Below are 19710 nucleotides of genomic sequence, written 5' to 3'. Positions count from 1 at the left end.
CCTGATCTGGGGCACAGGGGAGGGTATCACTCCTGTTTCAGAGACGGGCTGGCTGCGAGCTCGATTGCTAGGGGATATTAGCAGCTGGCATCTGAAATGGCAAGGCTGGGGTGGAGAGGTAAGCCAAAATGAACTGTGCTGAAACAGAGCCAAAATCCTGTTTGTTCCACAGGAAAAGTGGTTAAACTGTGGTCACTGTGTAATTCCAAAGAGTATTTGCACAGTGACCTTTACATTTTCCCTGTTGGAAACCAAAAATTTAATTGTTTTGCTGCTCTCATGCAGAATAAATAACTCCCAGTGATTTTCTATTAGTGAGCAAGTAACCCAAGGACTTGTCTTCTGCTACCAAAGCTGCCAAATAATTCTGTGTCAACAGCTCCAGCTCATCTGAGTCTCAGGATTGTGCCAAAACTGCTTTTTTTTGTGTGTGTGTGTGTGCCTGTGCCAGCAGAGTCGTTCATGGGACAAGGAACAAGAGATGACCTGGAAGGGGCTGGAAATCAGGAAATCACTGGGGAATCTTTCCCTGGGAGTGCCAAGCAATTTGTTCTCTCTGTCCCTGTAAGTTTGGGATCCCTGCAGGTCCCAGCGGTGCCCCCGGACCCGGGCACGGCTCCAAGGTCAGGGTGTGAGCTCAGCCCAGCCCTCCTGGCACTGCCACCTGTGGGAGCCCAGCACATCCCCCTGGCTGCTCCAGAGCCTGGCACGAAGTCAAAACCACCTGTGGCTTCGATTTTAGCCCGTGGAAAAAGCTGCCAACTTTGTGTGAGGAATTACAAACCACAAGGGTTTGAGTAGTGTGGTAGTTGGATTAACACAGGGTGAAAAAGTAGAATTTGGGGGCTTTTTAGAATGAGGTTCAAGGGGACAAGATGGAGGGATTTGGGTGTGCCCTGACCTTTTTCTCCTTTTTCTTGCCCTCCATGTCTTGCTGTGATGGTGACACTTTTCTGTTGGTTTAAGGTAGAAACACACTGTTCAACATCAATTATAGATATTGGCATGTTATTGTAAATTTTTAGTATAAAATGTGAACACCGCCCTGAGGGCAGACAGAATGCCATGGCCGAGCTGCTGGGCAGAGCTCAGCAGGTCAGAGAAAGAATGTTCTGGATAAGGGAAAATAAACAACCTTGAGAAGCTGATCCTGCACATCCAGACTCCTTCTCTGGCTGCACAGGATGGGAGAAAAGGGAATTTACTCTCTGGGGGTCACCTCGACTCCCAGACCCCGAGAGCCACGCCCAGGTCAGCAGAGCCCCCGGAGCAGCCCTGGGGAGCAGCAGAACCCAGGAGTGCCCATCCCACCCTGATCCATCCCCGAGCCCAGCTCCAGACATCTCCAAAGTCACACAGCAGGGCTCAGACTCCAACAGCTTGGTGGGTTTCAGTTCCTTTGTGGGTGTGAATTCCAAGAGTTCCTCCCCACCGGATAATTCCTCAGGAAAACGAAAAAGCTGCACAAGACTGGAAGTTGGAGATTTCTTTCACAGAACCTGCAGCATCAGCCTCATCCTGCAAGAACTGGAGAGGAGTTTATCAAAAAGCTCTGGATGGGAAATTTAAGGAGTTTCAACGAAGTTTCAGGAAGATGCTGTTTGAGGAGGTTCAACGACCTCCTGCTGCACAAGACTTTAAACTTAGAAATGAAGAGACTTCAACCCCCCAAAAAGTGTCATTGTGAAATGCTCAACAGCTTTTAATTAATTTTGAACCTAGAGGCAGAGGAAAAATTAGGCAAAAAATACATCACAGCCTTAATCTAGGGGGAGAAATAAAAAAAAAATATCATTGTTTTTATAGCACATAATAAGACACAAATATATTTCACTGGAGGGAGGGGTAGGAATGTGCATTTCCTATTTCCTTTTCAACAGGCTGATGCCCAGAGGCCATCAGTATGGCCACTATCCTGAACCTGCACAAGTCATTCCTAAACCAAAAAAGGGATTTTAAAAATCAACAAAAAGAGAGAAAAGCCTTGCACCAAGGAAGGTTCATGTTTCAACATAACTCAGCATCTGAATATGGGGTGAGGAAACACATTTCTGTTTTTACAATATAAATAGTATTTGGGAAAGGTACTACATATGGATACAGCTACTGCAGGACTCGAACATGCAGAGGAAATTCCCCGGCGCTCACAACCACTCATCCCATCCCACCCTTCCCTCCCGCCTCCAAAAAAATTCCTCTGCTGGTTAAATTTCTCTTTCAATTGTTTTAAATATTTCTCTTGTGGCCTGGCAACATTCTTAGTCTTTTATACAGCAAGTTTTCTATTTAATCACATTTCAGCTGACAGGAGACAGCTCTGTAGGAGGAACAACCAAGGCTCGGGAGAACCTTGCCAATTTTTTAAACTTTTATTAGTCTCAGTTTGGTTTTATTCGTGGAGACATCTACTGAAAACGTCAAAAACTCAGAAATAAAAAAAAAAAACCAACAAAAGCAGAACCCTTTTTCCAAGGTCTTACAACCACGCACGCGCAGCCACGCACACAAAAAGGACCCGTAGCAGAGGCAGGAGAAAGGATGAGACCTCCAATCCTCAAGGGAGAACAAAACCAAATAAAAAAAGAATTAAATTGCTTTATTCTATCTCCACTCTTTCACTAGGACAGTTTAATACCCATGGAGTCTCTTAAGATGCTAATCTACCATCTGCTAGCCCACAAATCCTTCCCACTTATTCCCTTAAAGATCCAGCCAGAGCGTTGCTTAACAGCCTCTCCCCGGAACAACGACCACCTTGCAAAGGGGCTTAAAAATGAGAATGAAAACCAGAATATTGTCTCTCTCCGTCCAGTAATTTCAGGGAATTAAGTGGAAAAGATTGCAGTGCAGCATTCCAGGTTGCTCGCTGGCCCAGCCGGGGCGTGGAGGGAGGGGAGGGTGTGGGTGCCCTCTCCTCTCCCCGCTGCACCTGAACCTTCCCAGCTCTGCCACGGCCCCTTCCAGCTCGGGACCAGCACTGCCTCGCTCTGTTCTCTCCCTCTGAACTGACTGAGGTCCTCCAAAGAGAATGGAAGACTTTCCAGTGACTTGGCAGGGTTTGGATCAGGCTCTTTCCCAAGCACTGCTCCACATCAGCTCTTCGGCCCGAGGGGATTTCCAAACGTCCACTCAACACTTCAGGGCTGGGCTTTGCCTTTAGTGCTCCTTCAATCCTCATGAGCTGAGTCCAGTCAAAGGCAGGGCTTGCACTCCTCTTCCCCAGGAGTAACTCACAGGCTCAGTCTTTGCTTAAGGAAAGGACGTCACGACAATCAGATGTTTGAGGAATTTCTTCTTTAATAGGATAAAAGAAAAACATACAAACACCTCCCAAGCTTCTGTCATGGAATGATTCTCACACTGTAAGGAGCACAACTCAAAAAAAAAATTAAAAATTAAAAAATAAAGAGACAAAGGAAAGAGAAAGGAGAAGTGCTAAGGGAGAAGTGCTGCCGGGGAGCCTCGCGCCGCAGCGGGCGGGGGCGGCTCGCGGGGAGCGAACACAAGCAGCAACAGAACACTTGCCAAACCAGGGTGGCACGCTGGAACTCAAAGCCATGCTGATCCTGAACTAGAAAGCAACTGTGATGGCAAAGATGGGGAAGGAAGATGACAGCAATGACCCAAACCTGGCCATTTCTTCCCGAAGCCCCTCCCTGGTGATGTGGCGGCGGTGCCAACATCCATCCCAGGAATTTCAGAGAGCCAATGGCAGAAACATCCCAGAGGTGAACATTTCTTCCCCACCTTCCCCAGCTTACAAAGATAGTGTTTCTTTACAAAAGAAGAACCCAGAACATTCCAGGACATCTGCTCTTGCTCTCCCTCTCCCCGCTGTAACATCAGTCACAATTCGTTTGGGGGTGAGGGGGGAGGATTTAATTTATTTTCTGTTTTAAAGCCATAATCTAGAAAAATGTTTTGTGGAAACTTCCATTTTCCTATTTTTGCTTGCTTTTTTTTTTTAATAATGCTCATTCATAGAAAACTTCACAAAGGTGACGTCTATGTACAGAAAACACGATTCCAAAGGCTGCTTCAGTAGTCAATGTAATAGCACCTTGAAAGACAAAAGTTTGACAGATTTGAAAAAGTCATTTTGTTAAGTTTTAACCCTTTCCTCATAAAAAAGAACCAGTCACAAAGCTCCATCTGTAGAAACTCTTCCAAAGTCTCCGTGTGAAAAGCTGAAGGGTTTCCAAGATCCCCATCTCTTGGTCAGCAGCTCCTGGCAAGGTCGAGGTAGCAGCCAGACAGGGATTTCCTGCAGTCCAAACCAAGAGGAGATGAAAGAAATTCACAGCAGACTATTGCACAGGGCTGGTCTTCCATTCCACAGTTTCCTATTGATTTTTCCACTAACTCAAAAAGGGTTAATTGAATATTTTCAATGAATCCAGGTTAAAACATGCTGCTCTGAGTCCCAGGCTGGTACTGTGTCTGCAACAGGCTCTCCATAAAGGCCAAGTAATCTGGCGTTTGTCCATATTCTTCAGGATTTCTTGGATTCCCCAGCCGGGGACGCTTGGCTGCTCTCACTTCATCTCCCAAAAATGCATCTTCCTGAGGAGCCCCAGTGCTGAGGGACTGCAGGAGACACAAAACAACCATTAAGGGCACAGCAGGAAAACAGGGAGAGACCCCCAGTCCCCCTGGGCTGGGAACAACCTGGGCATTCTCCAGCCCCATCACCTGGTTAAATGAAATGCCTTTAAAGGGTAAAGCACCAGGTCTGAAAACACCCAGCAGGTCTGGAACAACAACAACAAAAAAGCTGTGAAATAAATCCCTCATCTTTTCTAGGCTCTGTAATTCCACTGTGTGCACTTAAAGACAGCCTGATCTTGTAGATTAAGAGATTTATAGGTAAGAGCCACACTCTAAATCTCCAGTTTGGTGAGAAAAGGGGGTTTGGTCTCACGGTGATAATCAGTTCTCCAGAAACCCCTGAGTTGCAGCCCAGCTCACCTCACACTTGGACAGGATGACTCCATATAACTGAATTCATATGGTGTAAAACGAGCTGAATGTAATCTTTTAACCAGAGAAAATAAAACTCTGAGCTGAACATGTGCAAGGGGAAATCATTCCTGTGCCTCTCAAGCATCCACGGCCAGGATTTCTTCCACTCTGTGTATTTTGGGAATGACAAGCAGTTTTACAGCCACAGAAACTAGAGGCTGCATTCACCTAATGTCTAAAAAACACATGAAGAAAATGTGAAGGGTTCTGCAAGCTGCAGCTGGTTTATTGTTTGCTATTTTGATACCCACCAGGCGAGACTTGACTCTCTTGGGAAGTTCTTCCTCCAAGGTATAAATATCCCCACGCTTTACCATTAGCTGAGAGCCATCTTCAAACTCCACCTGCAAGGAGGCAGAAGATGAACTCAGAGCCAGCATTTGAACAGCCCATTCCCAGCCTGGGGCACACCTGGGCCCTCCAGGAACAGCCAGGAAGCATCAGGGGCCAGCTCCCAGGGATGTCTCCAGGGCTGCTGTGGAATGAGCACTCCCAAGCTCTGGTGAGGATGCTGAGCCCAAAAAGTGCTGCTTTCAGTGCTGTTCAGGCACCTCTGTCTTATCCAAGTGGATTCATTCAGCTCTCCATGAATCCCAAAATATCTGTACTCCAGCTGGCCCAGGACCTCACATTTCTACTGATTTTTGATTCATATCCTGAAAAAAAGCAGCTTTTCATTTATAATGAAAGCAGCCCTCTATTCAGGCCAATATGGTAATAAGAATTTCTTTCATCTTAAACAAAGCATTTTCACAGGTCACAAGGAAACAACTCCAGCTACTAAAGTACATTTGTATTTCAACCAGCAGAAATAGTCAGCCAGGTACAAAAAACTCCTCCTATGAAACTCTTTTTGCTAAGCACTGATTATATAATGAATTATGCATCAGATGTTCCAGGGATGTTTATTCATGGGAACGTGCACAGCAAAATGTTAAAACTATTAAAAGTTTTTAAGGGATTCTTATTTCCTTTGCCCAAGACTTTAATACACTTTTCTGCATAAAGCAGAAGGACACAGAGCACAGTTTAATAGGGGTGTCAAGTTCAGGCTAGACAAACTCAGAGGGAATAAATCATCTGCTCCCAAATCCTCCTCCTGCTCTGCCCAGCTCCAGCAGCCCATCCCTGGTGCAGGCTGAGCTCTCCCATCCTGGAGCACACCCCAGGGACCCCTCTGCCACACTCACCTGGTAAATCTGACTGATCTGGGCTGCAATGAACTTGGCCTTGTAGATGATGCCGTCCGTCCACTGCAGCTGCACCAGCTCCCCCTCCGGAGGAGGCCCCATCTGGATGCAGTCCCTGCTCTGAGGACAGAGACACAGGGGTCAGAGACACAACTCCACCAGAGCTCAGGAGCCAGGGGGGTGCTAAAATCACACGGTAATGAGCAATAAGGTGCATTTCTGCACTTGTGAATAACTGTGGGCATCTCAAACAAAACTAGCCTGAGAAACCAGCAATCGACTCTGGCAGCTCCTTCTGCTGCCAGCACCCAGCTCATGGACATTTCTCATTACAAATCCCACAACATCACATCTCCTGTATCTCAAAAACAAGCAGGGCAACTCAGTGAATCAGTGGCACAATCAGGAAGGCAATGCATGAGCTGACAAATCAGCCTCTTCTAGACATTCTCTCTATTAAGTGAATTCCCTGTTTTGAACCAGAAGTGCTTACGAACAATCTGCTTCCCCCATGAATCACACTTGTCAGTTGAAAAATAAGATTATTCAACCAGAAAACAAATAGGATGAAATTTAGAACAAACACTGCTTTCTGTGAAGTCATCTGCATTCAGCAAGATCACATCTTTGTAAAGCAACCAAAAAATAAATGAGATAATGTCAGAAACAAGATCTGTCATGAAGAGCAGGATGAGATTTTCGAGGCAAGCAGCAACTTAAAAATTAAAATGAAAAAGTTGAGTTTTGCTTTGCTGTTCCACCCCGAGGCACAGATCAGAGTTTGTACACTGTGACACAGCAGTGTCTCCAGAGCTGCCTTACAATGATGCTCTCGGGGTAAACGTTGTCACTGTAGGAGCCATCGTCGAAGTTGACTTCGTAGAAGGTCTGGGTGCTGGTGCCGATGACCCTGCAGCGATAGTAGAGCCCGTTCCTGTTCTTGGTGATCACTGTCTGCCCCAGGGCCACCTCCCTCCGGAACGGGACCTGCAGGGACACAGCAGGATCAGCTGCCAGCCACAGCTGCAAAAGCTCGGTCCAAAATTCCAAGGAATCTTGGAGTGGTTTGGGTGAGGAGGACCTTAAAGCCCATCCAGTCCCACCCCTGCCATGGCACGGACACCTCCCACACTCCCACGGTGCTCACTGGAACCAGGCAAAAACCCACCAGTGGTACCAGAGAACTGCTGCACCCTCCCCCTCCTCACATAAACAGTGCACCTACACTTCATTAACTGCAACAGCAGCTGGATCCTCACCAGTGCACTGCTGCAAAATAACATTGCCATTTTTCTGAAAGAACAGAACACAGTAACTGGGTGGCAATTTGCTCCAAACTGGCCTTGGACACTTCCAGGGATCCAGGGGATCCACAGCTCTCTGGGCACCCTGTGCCAGTGTTCTACCCTCTTCACAGCTAGGAACTCCTTCCCAATCTCCCAGCCCTCTTGCAGGTTAAAGCCATCCCCAACAATGGCTCCCTGGACAACCCTTCCGCACTAAAAGCACAAAACGTTTTGAGCCAACACGGGCGGGGAGAAACTATTTTTAAAAACCCCAAAAACCCAACAAAAGCCCAAATCCCCCCAGTCCAACCCCCCAGCACAGAAGCCCCAATCCCAGCCCAAAGCCTACGTTCTGGTTTGCTGCTTTGTGCTTGAAGCAGGTGATGGACACGACGTAGGGCCAGTCGTCGGGCTCCATGGGCACGCCGGCCGCGTGCGCGCACGTCACGTGGAAGGAGGTGGAGCAGTGCTCGTAGGAGCACTGGACACAGGCCCCAGACACCTTCTTCATCCTCTTCCTGCAGTACACACACCTCTGCAAGGGAACACAGCTGGAGTCACAGCCAGCTCTGCCAGGGAGCACAGCTGGAGTCACCTCTGCAAGGGAGCACAGCTGGATTTACACCTCTGCAAGGGAACACAGCTGGGTGACACCCAGCTCTGCAAGGGAGCACAGCTGGAATCTCACCCAGCTCTGCAAGGAAGCACAGCTGGAGCTCACACCCAGCTCTGCAAGGGAGCACACCTGGAGTTACACCCAGCTCTGCAAGGCAACACAGCTGGATCCACACCCAGCTCAGCAAGGGAGCACATCTGGGGCTCACACCCAGCTCAGCAAGGGAACACAGCTGGAATCTCACCCAGCTCTGCAATAGAACACAGCTGGAATCTCACCCAGCTCTGCAATAGAACACAGCTGGAATCTCACCCAGCTCTGCAAGGGAACACATCTGGAGCTCACACCCAGCTCAACAGGGGAGCACATCTGGGGCTCACACCCAGCTCTGCTCACAGAGCTCAGATCTCTGCTGGAGCCCTGCAGAGACCCCACAGCCCCCACAGGACCTGGCACATGGCACTGAGCCTGTGGCTGCAGTGCCACAGCCAAAGTGACATTCTGTGCCACGGGGTCAGGCCCCCACGGCCAGGACTGTCTGTGTGCACCCCCTCAGGAGCTCTGCAAGCCAAGAAACTCCAGCAGACCCTGTCATTCCCTACCTCAGCACTCCTCTGACCATGCCAGCACCTCCAGCCACTGAGCCCTGCAGAGCCACACTGGGCACAGAGAGACTGGGCTCCAGTTTGGACTGGGCTCACTGGAACCAGGCAAAAACCCACCAGTGGTACCAGAGAACTGCTGCACCCTCCCCCTCCTCACATAAACAGTGCACCTACACTTCATTAACTGCAACAGCAGCTGGATCCTCACCAGTGCACTGCTGGAAAATAACATTTCCATTTTTCTGAAAGAACAGTAACTGGGTGGCAATTTGCTCGATTGTATTTAATGGGACATTGTATTGATCAGATCTCATGGAATATAAAATCATATAATGAACAAAAATACTGTGTGTTTATTTTAGATGCATAAGCATATCAACCATAAATATTTTATTGGCATCCACATCAGATGAGCCACTGTAGATAATTCAGTCAGTTTTGCAAACAAAAGAAATAAACACATTGTATAAAAAAAAACAACAGAATTATGGGGGAAAAAGGTCTGAATCTTGGAGACATTTTCACACTCATTTTCTGCAAAGCAGATCCAGTTATGAGGTAAATCGATATGTGTGACTGCTTTAGAAAGAAATTACATTTTCTCAAAGCTAAAAATCCTGAGCCTGATGGCACTGACAGTGAGCAGGAGCTGTAGTGGGAACAAGACGAATTTTCTCACTCCCTATAACAGCACCAATTCTTGTTCCCAACCCCTCAGAAATACAGAAAAGGAGATTTTAGGAATCCCAGTATGAAGAATGGATGCTTGCATAATGTTTCCAGGGATCCATTTGGAAACCCCACTCAGTTTTTATAACATTTCCAGGAATCTGTCACTGATCAGCAAATCCCAGAATGGTTTGTGCTGGAAGGACCTCAAAGCTCATCCCACTCATCCAGCCCCATCCAAGCTGGCCTTGGACACTTCCAGGGGTGGGGCAGCTTCTTTACCTTATCCGAGGCTGGGACAAGGCAAATCAGGGCAAAATTAGTATCACACACATGAGACAAATGTGCCTTTCCTGGTTAAAATGAACAAAAGACGTCCCTGACCATGGCAGGGGGTGGAACTCCAAAACCTTCAAGGTCCCATCCAACCCAAACCATTCTGGGATTCTGTAATTTCTTCTCCAGGAACATTTCTCTTCCTTGAAAGCAAAAGATGCCAAAGTACAGATTTGTTCTTCCTTATTCCTGTGCAACATCCCCCTCCCTGCTTGGGCTCTGCCCCACATTTCTATGAAATAATTCCCACTCCTTCCTAAGAATTAACTGAAGGCAGTTTGTTTACACCAAAGATTAATTTGGCCTTTTTACACAAATGAACAAAAGCCAGGAAATTCAAAGGCAGAGCCTGAGTGCTGCCAGAACGTGGGTTTAGCCTTTAATAAGCTGAGCCTTTATCTCTCTGCAAACCATGTTCCAGGGGCTGATAAGCACCAGGAAAGTGCACAGCAGGACTGAGGGGAGTCAATAGCACAGATGCCTTTATTAACCTGTCAACATCCCCCTGTCCCAGCAGCAGGGACAGCTGCTGACACACAGGGGGCTCGGGGAGCATTAACCCTCCCAGGGCAGGAATCTGCCCCTCCTGATGCCAACAGGACTCTGCCAAGCCAGGATTAGCACACAGCCAGTGCCACCCTGTGCCCACACAGACTCCCCGTGACAGGCACAAGAGCTGCAGCAAAGGGATGTGCAGAGCAAATAGGATCAGAAGAAAAATGTGAGTGACAGTGAGCCTGATGTGTAAGGAGTGATGGAGGAAGTGACAATTCTTGGCTGTGAGGGTGGTAAAACACTGGCACAGGGTGCCCAAGAGAAGCTGTGGCTGCTCCATCCCTGGAAATGTCCAAGACCAGGCTGGACAGGGCTTGGAGCAGCCTGGGACAGTGGGAGGTGTCCCTTCCATGGCAGGGGTGACACTGGGTGGGATTTAAGGTCCCTTCCAACCCAACCAGTCTGGGATGGTATGAAAATGCAGATCTGGAAGTGTGAGAGATGGGATGGACAGAAACACCAGTGCCAAGCGCTGTGGGAAAGCTGCACATGGAGATTTAAAGGCATTTTCTGTGGGAGGGAAAAGAGTCCAAAGCACAGGAGAGAAATCTTCGGAATAAATGCACACCAGAGTCAGGTCACTGCTGAGAGTAAGAAATGGGCTGTCTGCTGCATGATGAACACTGCAATTCATTTACTCCACTGAGGAATGACAGCTAATTATTCCAAATTTCCACGTCATAAATAATTTACGTGCACAAGCCTGTAATGTGCCATCAATCTGGGAGCAGGAAACTGCAGTCCTGAAAATGGTGCCATACCCACAAATGGACTGAAAAGTCTGTGCTTGCACAGGGAGACCTGGTCCATGTTTAGAGAACAGGATATACCTTTCACCAGATCACTGCCACTCCTTGGTACATCAGCCCTCATCACAGGAACTTAAAACAATAAAAAAATATTAAAAAATCAAATTATAACCATGGATAACCCCTACTACCCCCTCTCTCCTCCACTACCCTCATCTGTTTACATCAACTGTCCTCACCCTTCACATCACTCCTCCTCTCCTTTTCCATCTTTTCCAGCCACAAAGGTCATCTTCCCAATTTTAGCAAGTACTGCACCAAGTCCATCATTGCCAAAGCCAGGAGCTCCAATGCCATCACCTTTTAGTCACCCTCAGTTTATCTTCCTAACTGCAGCTGCTCACCTCCAAGGCACTCAGCCCCCAGCTCCTCCACTGACTCCCCACATGCTCCAGGAATTACCTGCAAATTCCCATGACGAATCCTAAAACTCCCCACCATGGCTCATGAGTGTCTGCACGCCATCTTATCCAATTTACACTCCCTTTGTACCTCACACCCCACACCACAGCCTCTGTATTCTGCCATCCAAATTAATTGTTTAATCCTTACCTAATTGATAACTCTAAAACTTTCCAAGTGAAGGGCTTAAAGCCAGGCTTTGACATTTGAGCTACAGGCCAGGCTCTGGCTAAGAGCAGCATAAGGAATATGTGTCTGTAAATTCCAACACTGGCCTGTGTAAGTCAAGGCACTTCAAGTAAAAATTCTCCATGTTCCCTGAGAAAGGAAGAAAACATGAGGTGCAAATGGAATACAACAGAAGAAATCAAACAAAATTTTTTTCCAGAGCTCCAGCAGCATTTGACAACACCCTCAGGGTGGGATTTTGGGGGTATCTGTGCAGGGCCAGGAGTTGGACTGATGGTCTCTGGGGACATTCCCAGCTCAGGATATTCTGTGATTCTATAAAACTCTGCAGTTTTAATTGAGGAATGAAGGAGAAATGTGTGCAGTGGGTCCGTGCAGAGGAACTGGTAGGCAGAGGCTCTGCTCTGGAGCAGAGCACAGCAACAGAGTCAGACACACACAGACACTGCCCTGACTCTGCAGGACTGCCAGGCAGCCAAGGAAGGGTTAAAGAATTAAGTCATGTTTCCTTGAGAGGCTCCATTAAGCAATACAAGTGAGTGTTGTGTAAAAGGATTTTAAGTTCAGCGTTACAAGTGCTGGTAATGAAGAGGATGCACGTTGGAAGTGTCAGCTGATCCATAAAGAGCCACCGCTGCAAGATTTATCACCCTGGCACTGAGCTGCCCCATCACTCCTGCTGAATAATGAATGCTTTTTACATTCACATTTGTGTACAAAACCCATTTGCACAACAGAGAAATAACTCTGGAAGCAGGGATAGGTTCCTCCTAATCTCTCACCCGGGCTCGCTGCACTAAGTAGCAGCTCTGTTAACGAATCCATCAGCACTAACCCATCTATCACTGCTCCAGCACCTTCCCCATCCCACACTGTGTCACCCAGCTGACTTCTGTACCAAAAAAAGCAGCAAAAGCACAATTTATTTTGCAATAACACACTATAGTGATGGAGCATTAACTAACATTAAGATAAATTGCTCTGAGCTAATGAATCGTCCATTACTAATCCCTCGGATGAGGCCACACAGCTAAATAACAACTTGGAGCTGGGTTTGTATTAAAATCCTTGCAGTCTTGCCTTGCAGTCAGGGTCACAGAAATGTTTATTCATTTCTACAAGAGATTTCTTGATAGAAAAAGAGAAATGTTGTAAGGAAAGGTGAATTAGAGATGAACAAGTCAGCTTCTCTTTAGTCACCATGTCCCTCTGCACTCCTGCTGTGCAGTACTTGGAGTAAAAGGAGCTTTCAGGCACTTTTCACCTGACTGCAGGTGGGAAGGAGTCCCAGGCTCTGCCCAGGGTACAGCACACACCCAGAGAGTAAAAGCACATCTGGAAATCAGAGCTGGCTGTGTGTCAAAGCACTGACAGGGCTCAGCAGACACAAACGATGCAGCTTTTGTTTACAAAGGAGATCACCTCCAATCTCAGCTGCTTCACAAACCCACACAATGATTTTCTGTCTAGTTACAGCTTTTCCCTTTGGCCGGAAAAAGTTCCCAAACAGTGTCCCCAGTAAAAGACACCCACCAGCTTCCACCTCTGCTCGGGGATGGCGCTGATATCCACGGGATGACGCTCGATGACATTGAGGAAACGCGCCTCGGGGACAGCAATAGCACAGATTACGTGGACCCACCTGGGGAGCAAAGTGAAGACACAAATCAGGGCCTGCCATCATTTGAATGAAATGCTCAGGAGGGCAGTTAACATTTCCCTGCCTCCCTCAGCATCAAAGCACATTTCCAGGGGTTGGCAGCCTTGGCAACATTCCCAATCGACTGTTAATCAGGGTGGCACAAGGTAAATGCCTCTGGAACAACAGAGATCAGCCTTCTTCTACACCTGAAATTGCACAGTGCTAAACATTCTCTGAGAGGACTTTTCTCTGAGAAACAACCACATTCAGCAGGAGTTCAGAAGCTCTGCTGTCGAGCAGCCTGGTGCAGCGTAGGGCAGCACAGTCACTTGGGCTCATCCTGCCAGTCAACAAGGAGCAGTTCCCTCCAGAACCCCAAAACTTGCTGCTACACTGAGCATTATAAGACCAAATTCACAAGACAAGGAGATTAGGTGCAGTATGGAAGGAAAACACACTCAGAACCAGCACTCACCGGCCATCAGTGGTCATCTGGAGAGCCCCTCCCCTGAGATTGCACAGGCAACATTCCTGCAGGAACACAACTCCATCAGAACACCACCCAAAAGCTCTGCCAGGCTGTTCACCCTCCCCAGAAAGGGACTACACCCCACCTGGGATGTCCAAGGCAAGCTGAATCCTCCCACCACCCATGTGTGTTGAGCAGTGAGTGATCCCAGCAGTGCCAGTGGGAAGGTATTGCTGGCCAGGGGTTATGTACAAATCAGGAATGGGATGGGATGGGATTGCTGTGGAACGCATCTGGAGCTGTTTATTTTTTAGCATCACTCTCATTCCATGCTTATGACAATGGGAAGATGCCAGCAGCTCACATCCCAGGCAGCATAACTTTCTTTAAAGGCTTTTTGACCAATCACACAAAGCAAAAGCATATTGACAGTATGTCACTATAAATACACGTATCTTTGATTAAAACAATGCTCTCTTATTTCGAATACAATACTTGCTTGTAAACCTTAAGACACAACGCACAGAGCTCTATTATTAACGCTTAGAACTTCCTAACATCTCACCAGATATACCCCACAATGCTCTGATTTTAAAGAATGCCACAGGAAGGGTGCTGTGTGCAGTGCTTACCGCTGCCCAGGCGCCGGCCGAGCACCGCGAGCACGACCAGCTCTCGTTCACCAGCTCCGGGCGTATCCCGTAACAGCCTGCAACAAACAGAGCCACAGCCTGGTCACAGCAGCCCTTTCACAACACTTCTGAGCTTGACTCCATGACTTTTCAGTTCAGAAGCAACTTTGAGAGCATTTGAGGAACTGTATTCAACAGGCTCCGACAAAATCAGAATTGGGACCAACAGGTCTGAAAGGAAACAAACCAAACCCCCCCACACAGGTGACCCTCACATTTATTTTTAATTTTTCTAAGGAACTGGGCTCCAAGGTGATGCCACCACTCACACATCAAAACAGGGAAGGGCATTGAATTTTGGCAAGGTTGAAGCAGCTACTTTTGCTGTGTGGTGTTATGAGGAAGGACAAGCCCAATTATACTGCAAGGAAATTAAATACCTGCATTCCACGTGGTTAACAGTATTTAATTTATGGTTATAGGAAGTGTTAAAAGCATTTCATTTTACAGAGCATCAATTACTGTAACATGCAAGCACCAAATCCTCCTACAACAATACCAAAATAGTAAAGTGGTATTATGCTCATTATAAAGACGGTGAAATAAGAACAAAAAAAGTCCTTAAAATTCTATAAAAGGCACTGAGGTTTGTCACTGGAAACAATGGGAAAGACACAAATACAGTTTTGGAAAAGTAGATCGATGTGATTCCTGCAAGCTTGTAAAGTGAGTGGAAAATTGAAGATAAGCATCTCAACTAACAGCTCGTTCCACCCAGCCTCTATCCTTCCAAACAAAATCTCATCCAGCCTTCACCTATACTAACAAACTGAACAGAAAATTTCAGCTGGGAACAACAATCTCAAATTACTGAATTAAAGTTAAAAGAAGACATTCAGAAAGCACTGGGATTGCTACCACAGCCTGATTTATAAATATCATCCACTTAACCAGATAAACAGCATGTCAAAAAAAGTCAATACTATGGATCTGCAGCTGCTCTCCACATCTGAGGTCTCTTTTCATCATATGGCAAATCAGGGCAGCAAATTCCACCCAGGCCTAGAACAAGGACAGGGGTGTTCAGTCCAAAACTGAGGTGAGGGAGAGCCAGACCCCGAGCACAGCCTCAAGCTGCACCAGGGGAGGTTTAGACTGAAAATGAGGAAAAATATCTCCATGGAAAGGGTTGTAAAGCATTGGAGCAGCCTGCCCAGGGCAGAGGTGGAATCACCATCTCTGGAAGTGTTCAAAACATCCATGGATGTGACACCAGGGGACATGGCTACTGGTGGGCAGGGTGGTGGTGCAGGGCTGACATCTGGACTTGATGGCCTCAAAGGTCTTTTCCAACCTCAGTGATTCTGTAAGGGCAGAACAGTCCCATTTACTGAACCCCAGGCTGTCCCATAAGGATAATCCAAGAAAAATATCCTCTTTTTATGGATTTTGTCAGTGCTTCAAAAGCCCAGAATCCTTCCCAAACCTTCCCCTCTCTGTAGGGCCTGGCTGCTGGAACCCAGCACAGTTTGAGAGGGCACTTCCCAAGAACACACAGGCTGCCAGCTGGTTTTAGTCAGCCAAAATACATCTCACCACTGCAATCCTGCAATAAAACCAAATGGATTCTCTGCAGCAAAGTCAAAGGGATGTCACAGAGCACAAGGAAACAACCAGGCACTGGAGCCTCCATCAGATTTAACACCTGTCCTGTCCTACCCTCAAGGGGAGAGTACAGCCAAAATATAAAACCGAGTTTCTCTAAAAAAAGATGGATCTTAGGTCTGAGCCTGCAGATTAACATCATCTTGCCCATACTCCTCTGTCTTTAAACAGAATTTGGGAATTTGGGCACAGAAACCATTCTGATAGACTGGACTATTGCAGACCTAAGGATGGACAAGATGCAGCAGCCCTGAATTGTGAAGGCAGGATGAAATCTTCCTCCTCACACCTACTCTGCATCCCATTAGCCAGAAATGGCCATAATCAGGGATTCAGCACAGAAACAAAGTTTTCTTCCAGTTCCCCAGCCCTGCCGAGCTGCACGGGGACCTGCAGACTCTAAAATTGGAACAACAGAAGTAATTCCAGCTGATGCAAGTCAAATAAGTTCCCCCATCTGTCAAGATCAAACAGCTGAACAGTAATTCGTCACAAATGTTAACTGGATGCTGTACAATCTCCACCGAAGGTACACTCCACCAGGATTAATCAGATCTTCTTTTAGACATAACTATCAGGGAAGCAAACAGACATATGTTCCCTTTTGTAATCAAGTGCCATTACTACAAACACTATCAGAGACACTAATAAAATATATCTCAAACTACTCCATAATCTCTGCTGCATGCAGGAACAATATAGCCTCCCCCAGCAGAACAATATTGGAACGAAATATGTGAGAGAAAAGAGTGCAATAAAGCCTTTGAGTTCTGTTTTATTACAAAAAAATGAAAGGTATCAAAAGAAAGAATCTTTTCTGTGAGACAGAGAAGAATCAGCCAACAAAATAAGCAGTAAAAAGAATATTGGTGTGTATTTTTAAGATCAGTGACTGCCAAGATGGACTTGAATACACAGATGTGCTTTGAAAGGTTTTCTGCCCATGGTGGGAACTGGATGAGCTTTAAGGTGCTTCCAACCCAAACTTTTCTGGGATTCCTCACACCCTTGTACCAAGAAAGATAAAAATGGGAGTGTCAGGATATGAACCTTCTAAGAGGGAACTCAAACACAGCAACACACAAACTCCTGAGTTTCTCAGGACCCAAAGGCTTCGGGGAAGGTGAAACACTCACTAGCATGAACCTGCAGGCAGCATTTGGCACAGGATATCAAGGGACTGGTTCCATCCTCTCCAATGTAGGAATTTGAAGGAAGGGGCTCGGTGTTTTCTCCACTTGAGGTAAAGCACATCTCTGGGATCAGGGGCTTGGTCTTCTGCCCACACTTGGAAAGGTGCACGAACGAGGACGGCTCTCCTGTGGAGATGGGGGCAGCTTCCTTCTCCACCTGTGAGGACTGCAGAGAAAACCCCATCACTGGAACCACCTCTTCCTGCCATGGGTTTCACTTTCCACTCCGAGCATTCTCCTTGCAAAAAAGTAACCCAACACCTGACACCCAAAAATGGCCTAAAATCCTGATTCCCCCCCTTGCTTCTCCCCCTCTTCCTCAGGCATTGACTGGGATCTGTAATTTGTTGTGGAAGCTCAAAGAAACATTAGAATAATGAGCAGCTTTTCTTGGTTTTCTTCTGCAAAAATCTAAATTCCTAAATTGCAGCTGAAAACACCAAGGAAAAATAAAAAGGAAAACATTACTAAAAGCAAGGCCTTCCCTCCCCCTCTCCCATTCCTTTGGCATCCTTCCCTACTTTTCCTACAAGAAGTTCTCCTGAAGGACATCTCAAGGTTTCTGGTAGCAGACAGGGTTAAAAGCAATGGATAAAACCAGCTCAGCTGTACCCAGTTTTCCTTCCAACAGCCAGCAATCAGAACAGATATTTTATTTTCAGTCGTATAATAAATCAAGAGATTTTATTGAAGGGGGAGGTGGGTTCTGCTTTCCTCAGGAAAAGCTTCCAACACAGCTACAAGTATCTAAGGCATGAATTCCTGGTGGGCACACAAAGCCAGATTTGGCTTTATGTGAGAACAAATCAATGCACAACTGCACAAATAACTAATTCATCTGATGAATTTTGCCTTTCTGCTCATAACATCTCCCAAAGCATATTGGTAGTTTCCAAAAAAAGGTGATGGATGTGCTTACTCAGTAAATTTTTATTTTGTGGCTTGTTTGCATAAATTCAGCAACTCAGGCCTGTATGGAAACAGGAGCCTGGTGTGATTTTCCTCTGCATGGAACAGTGTTTGCAAAGCTCTTTCAGTGTGATTTCAAAATGAACACTGAGCAAGCCAGAGAAGCCAGGAAAGATAACAAAAAAGGCTCCAGCCACTGCCAAATCCAAACACATTCCTTTGGAGTGCAAATCTGTATGGGTTTGTCTGTATCAGAAATGTCTGCATCCTAACTCACCCAGCTGAGCAGTGTCAGAGGTTTAGATGAGATATTAGAGGAAATCTCTTCATGGAAGGTTTGGTCAGGCAATGGCACAGGGAACTGGTGGGGTCACCATCCAAAAAACCCACGGATACAGAGTGGGGGACGTGGCTTTAGGGTGAACACAGCAGTGGGGGAGTGACAGCTGGACTTGATCCTAGAGGTCTTTTCCAACCTTAGTGATTCCCTATCTCTGTGATGAGGAATTACCTGGTTATAGGGGTAGAAGAGGGTGCAGACAGCACAGTATGGCTCACTCAGGGCAGCAGCTGCATTGAACTTCCTTTCAGCTGGGAAATTAAGTGCTTTGTTCTTCCACTGGAAGGAAAGTAAAGATTTCAAAGCCTCTGGATCACTCATATCTTCCTCTCCAGAAAATGGAAACATTTCTAGAATGAAAAGGGAAAAAAAAAAATCCCAAAACGATGAGCAGTCAGTAAAGACAAAAGAGTTTATGGTTAGAAAAGGCAAAAGGAGAAAGGGTGAGTTAAACAGCTCAGGTCACCACAAGAAGTGCAATAAACAAAACCACTGAACTCCTCCATAGCCTCCCATATGTTTATGCCTAAATACTTCCTTAAATGGACAGGATATCCCCTTTGGGGATAGGATACACAAGACAGGGACAGCAGTGACTGGAAGGAACTGGCCACGAGGAAGGAGAGAATGGAGATTTATTGCCTTTGTAACTCCCTCCCCTTTCCAGCTGTGAAACCTCCACCATCCTTTTCATGAAGATTTAATTTGGTAAGTTCAAAACACACGATGGCAGTGCAAGGAAATGCCCCTTTCCTGTCTCCAGCATGCTCTGGGAGGTGGGGATGCAGCTGCTGCTGCTGTGGCCAGGCCAGCTCCCAGTTCCCAGCCTCACCCAAAACTCCCAAGGTGCATCCCAGAGCTGCCCTGCCCACACTGAGCCTGGCTGGGCTTCAGTGCTCTGGTACAGCCATTCCCACACCACTGAACCTCCCACCTGCACTCCCCACCATCCCTCCCCCTGCCAGAGCTCTGCCAGCGACTGCTCCTGCTAATTAGTTTGCTAATTCTTTATTTTATAAACCTTTAAAAGGTCCTTGGCATTTCATGACTAAACCACTGCAGAATCCATTTGTGGCAGTCTGGGGGTCTGAGTTTCTTACCCTTCCTTATGAAGGAGTTTTGAGTCACTGTAAGTGTTAAAGACATTTTCCACACAAGGCTGAATGTAAATCATTCCCTGC

The 19710-nt window shown here is 46.8% G+C and overlaps 1 protein-coding gene across 3 annotated transcripts in view; it reads right to left on the bottom strand.

The window, feature by feature from the left end:
* Positions 1-1676: 1676 nt before the first annotated feature.
* KDM4B (lysine demethylase 4B) overlaps positions 1677-19710 on the bottom strand; it is a 77786-nt gene continuing 59752 nt past the window's right edge. For all 3 annotated transcript variants that reach the window (XM_031507182.3, XM_077788804.2, XM_077788805.2), the window contains 10 exons: positions 18701-18879; positions 17224-17446; positions 14423-14499; positions 13797-13852; positions 13213-13321; positions 7848-8033; positions 7035-7199; positions 6213-6332; positions 5274-5366; positions 1677-4587 (listed from right to left, as the gene is read on the bottom strand). In XM_031507182.3, the coding sequence (XP_031363042.1) occupies positions 4402-4587; positions 5274-5366; positions 6213-6332; positions 7035-7199; positions 7848-8033; positions 13213-13321; positions 13797-13852; positions 14423-14499; positions 17224-17446; positions 18701-18879 (1394 nt within the window). In that variant the 3' untranslated portion in view covers positions 1677-4401. The remainder of the gene's footprint in view (positions 4588-5273; positions 5367-6212; positions 6333-7034; positions 7200-7847; positions 8034-13212; positions 13322-13796; positions 13853-14422; positions 14500-17223; positions 17447-18700; positions 18880-19710) is intronic.

This window comes from Lonchura striata, chromosome 28, assembly GCF_050655825.1.
Source record: "Lonchura striata isolate lonStrDom1 chromosome 28, ASM5065582v1, whole genome shotgun sequence".
Taxonomy (NCBI): domain Eukaryota; kingdom Metazoa; phylum Chordata; class Aves; order Passeriformes; family Estrildidae; genus Lonchura; species Lonchura striata.
This window is presented reverse-complemented; position numbering and strand designations above follow the sequence as displayed.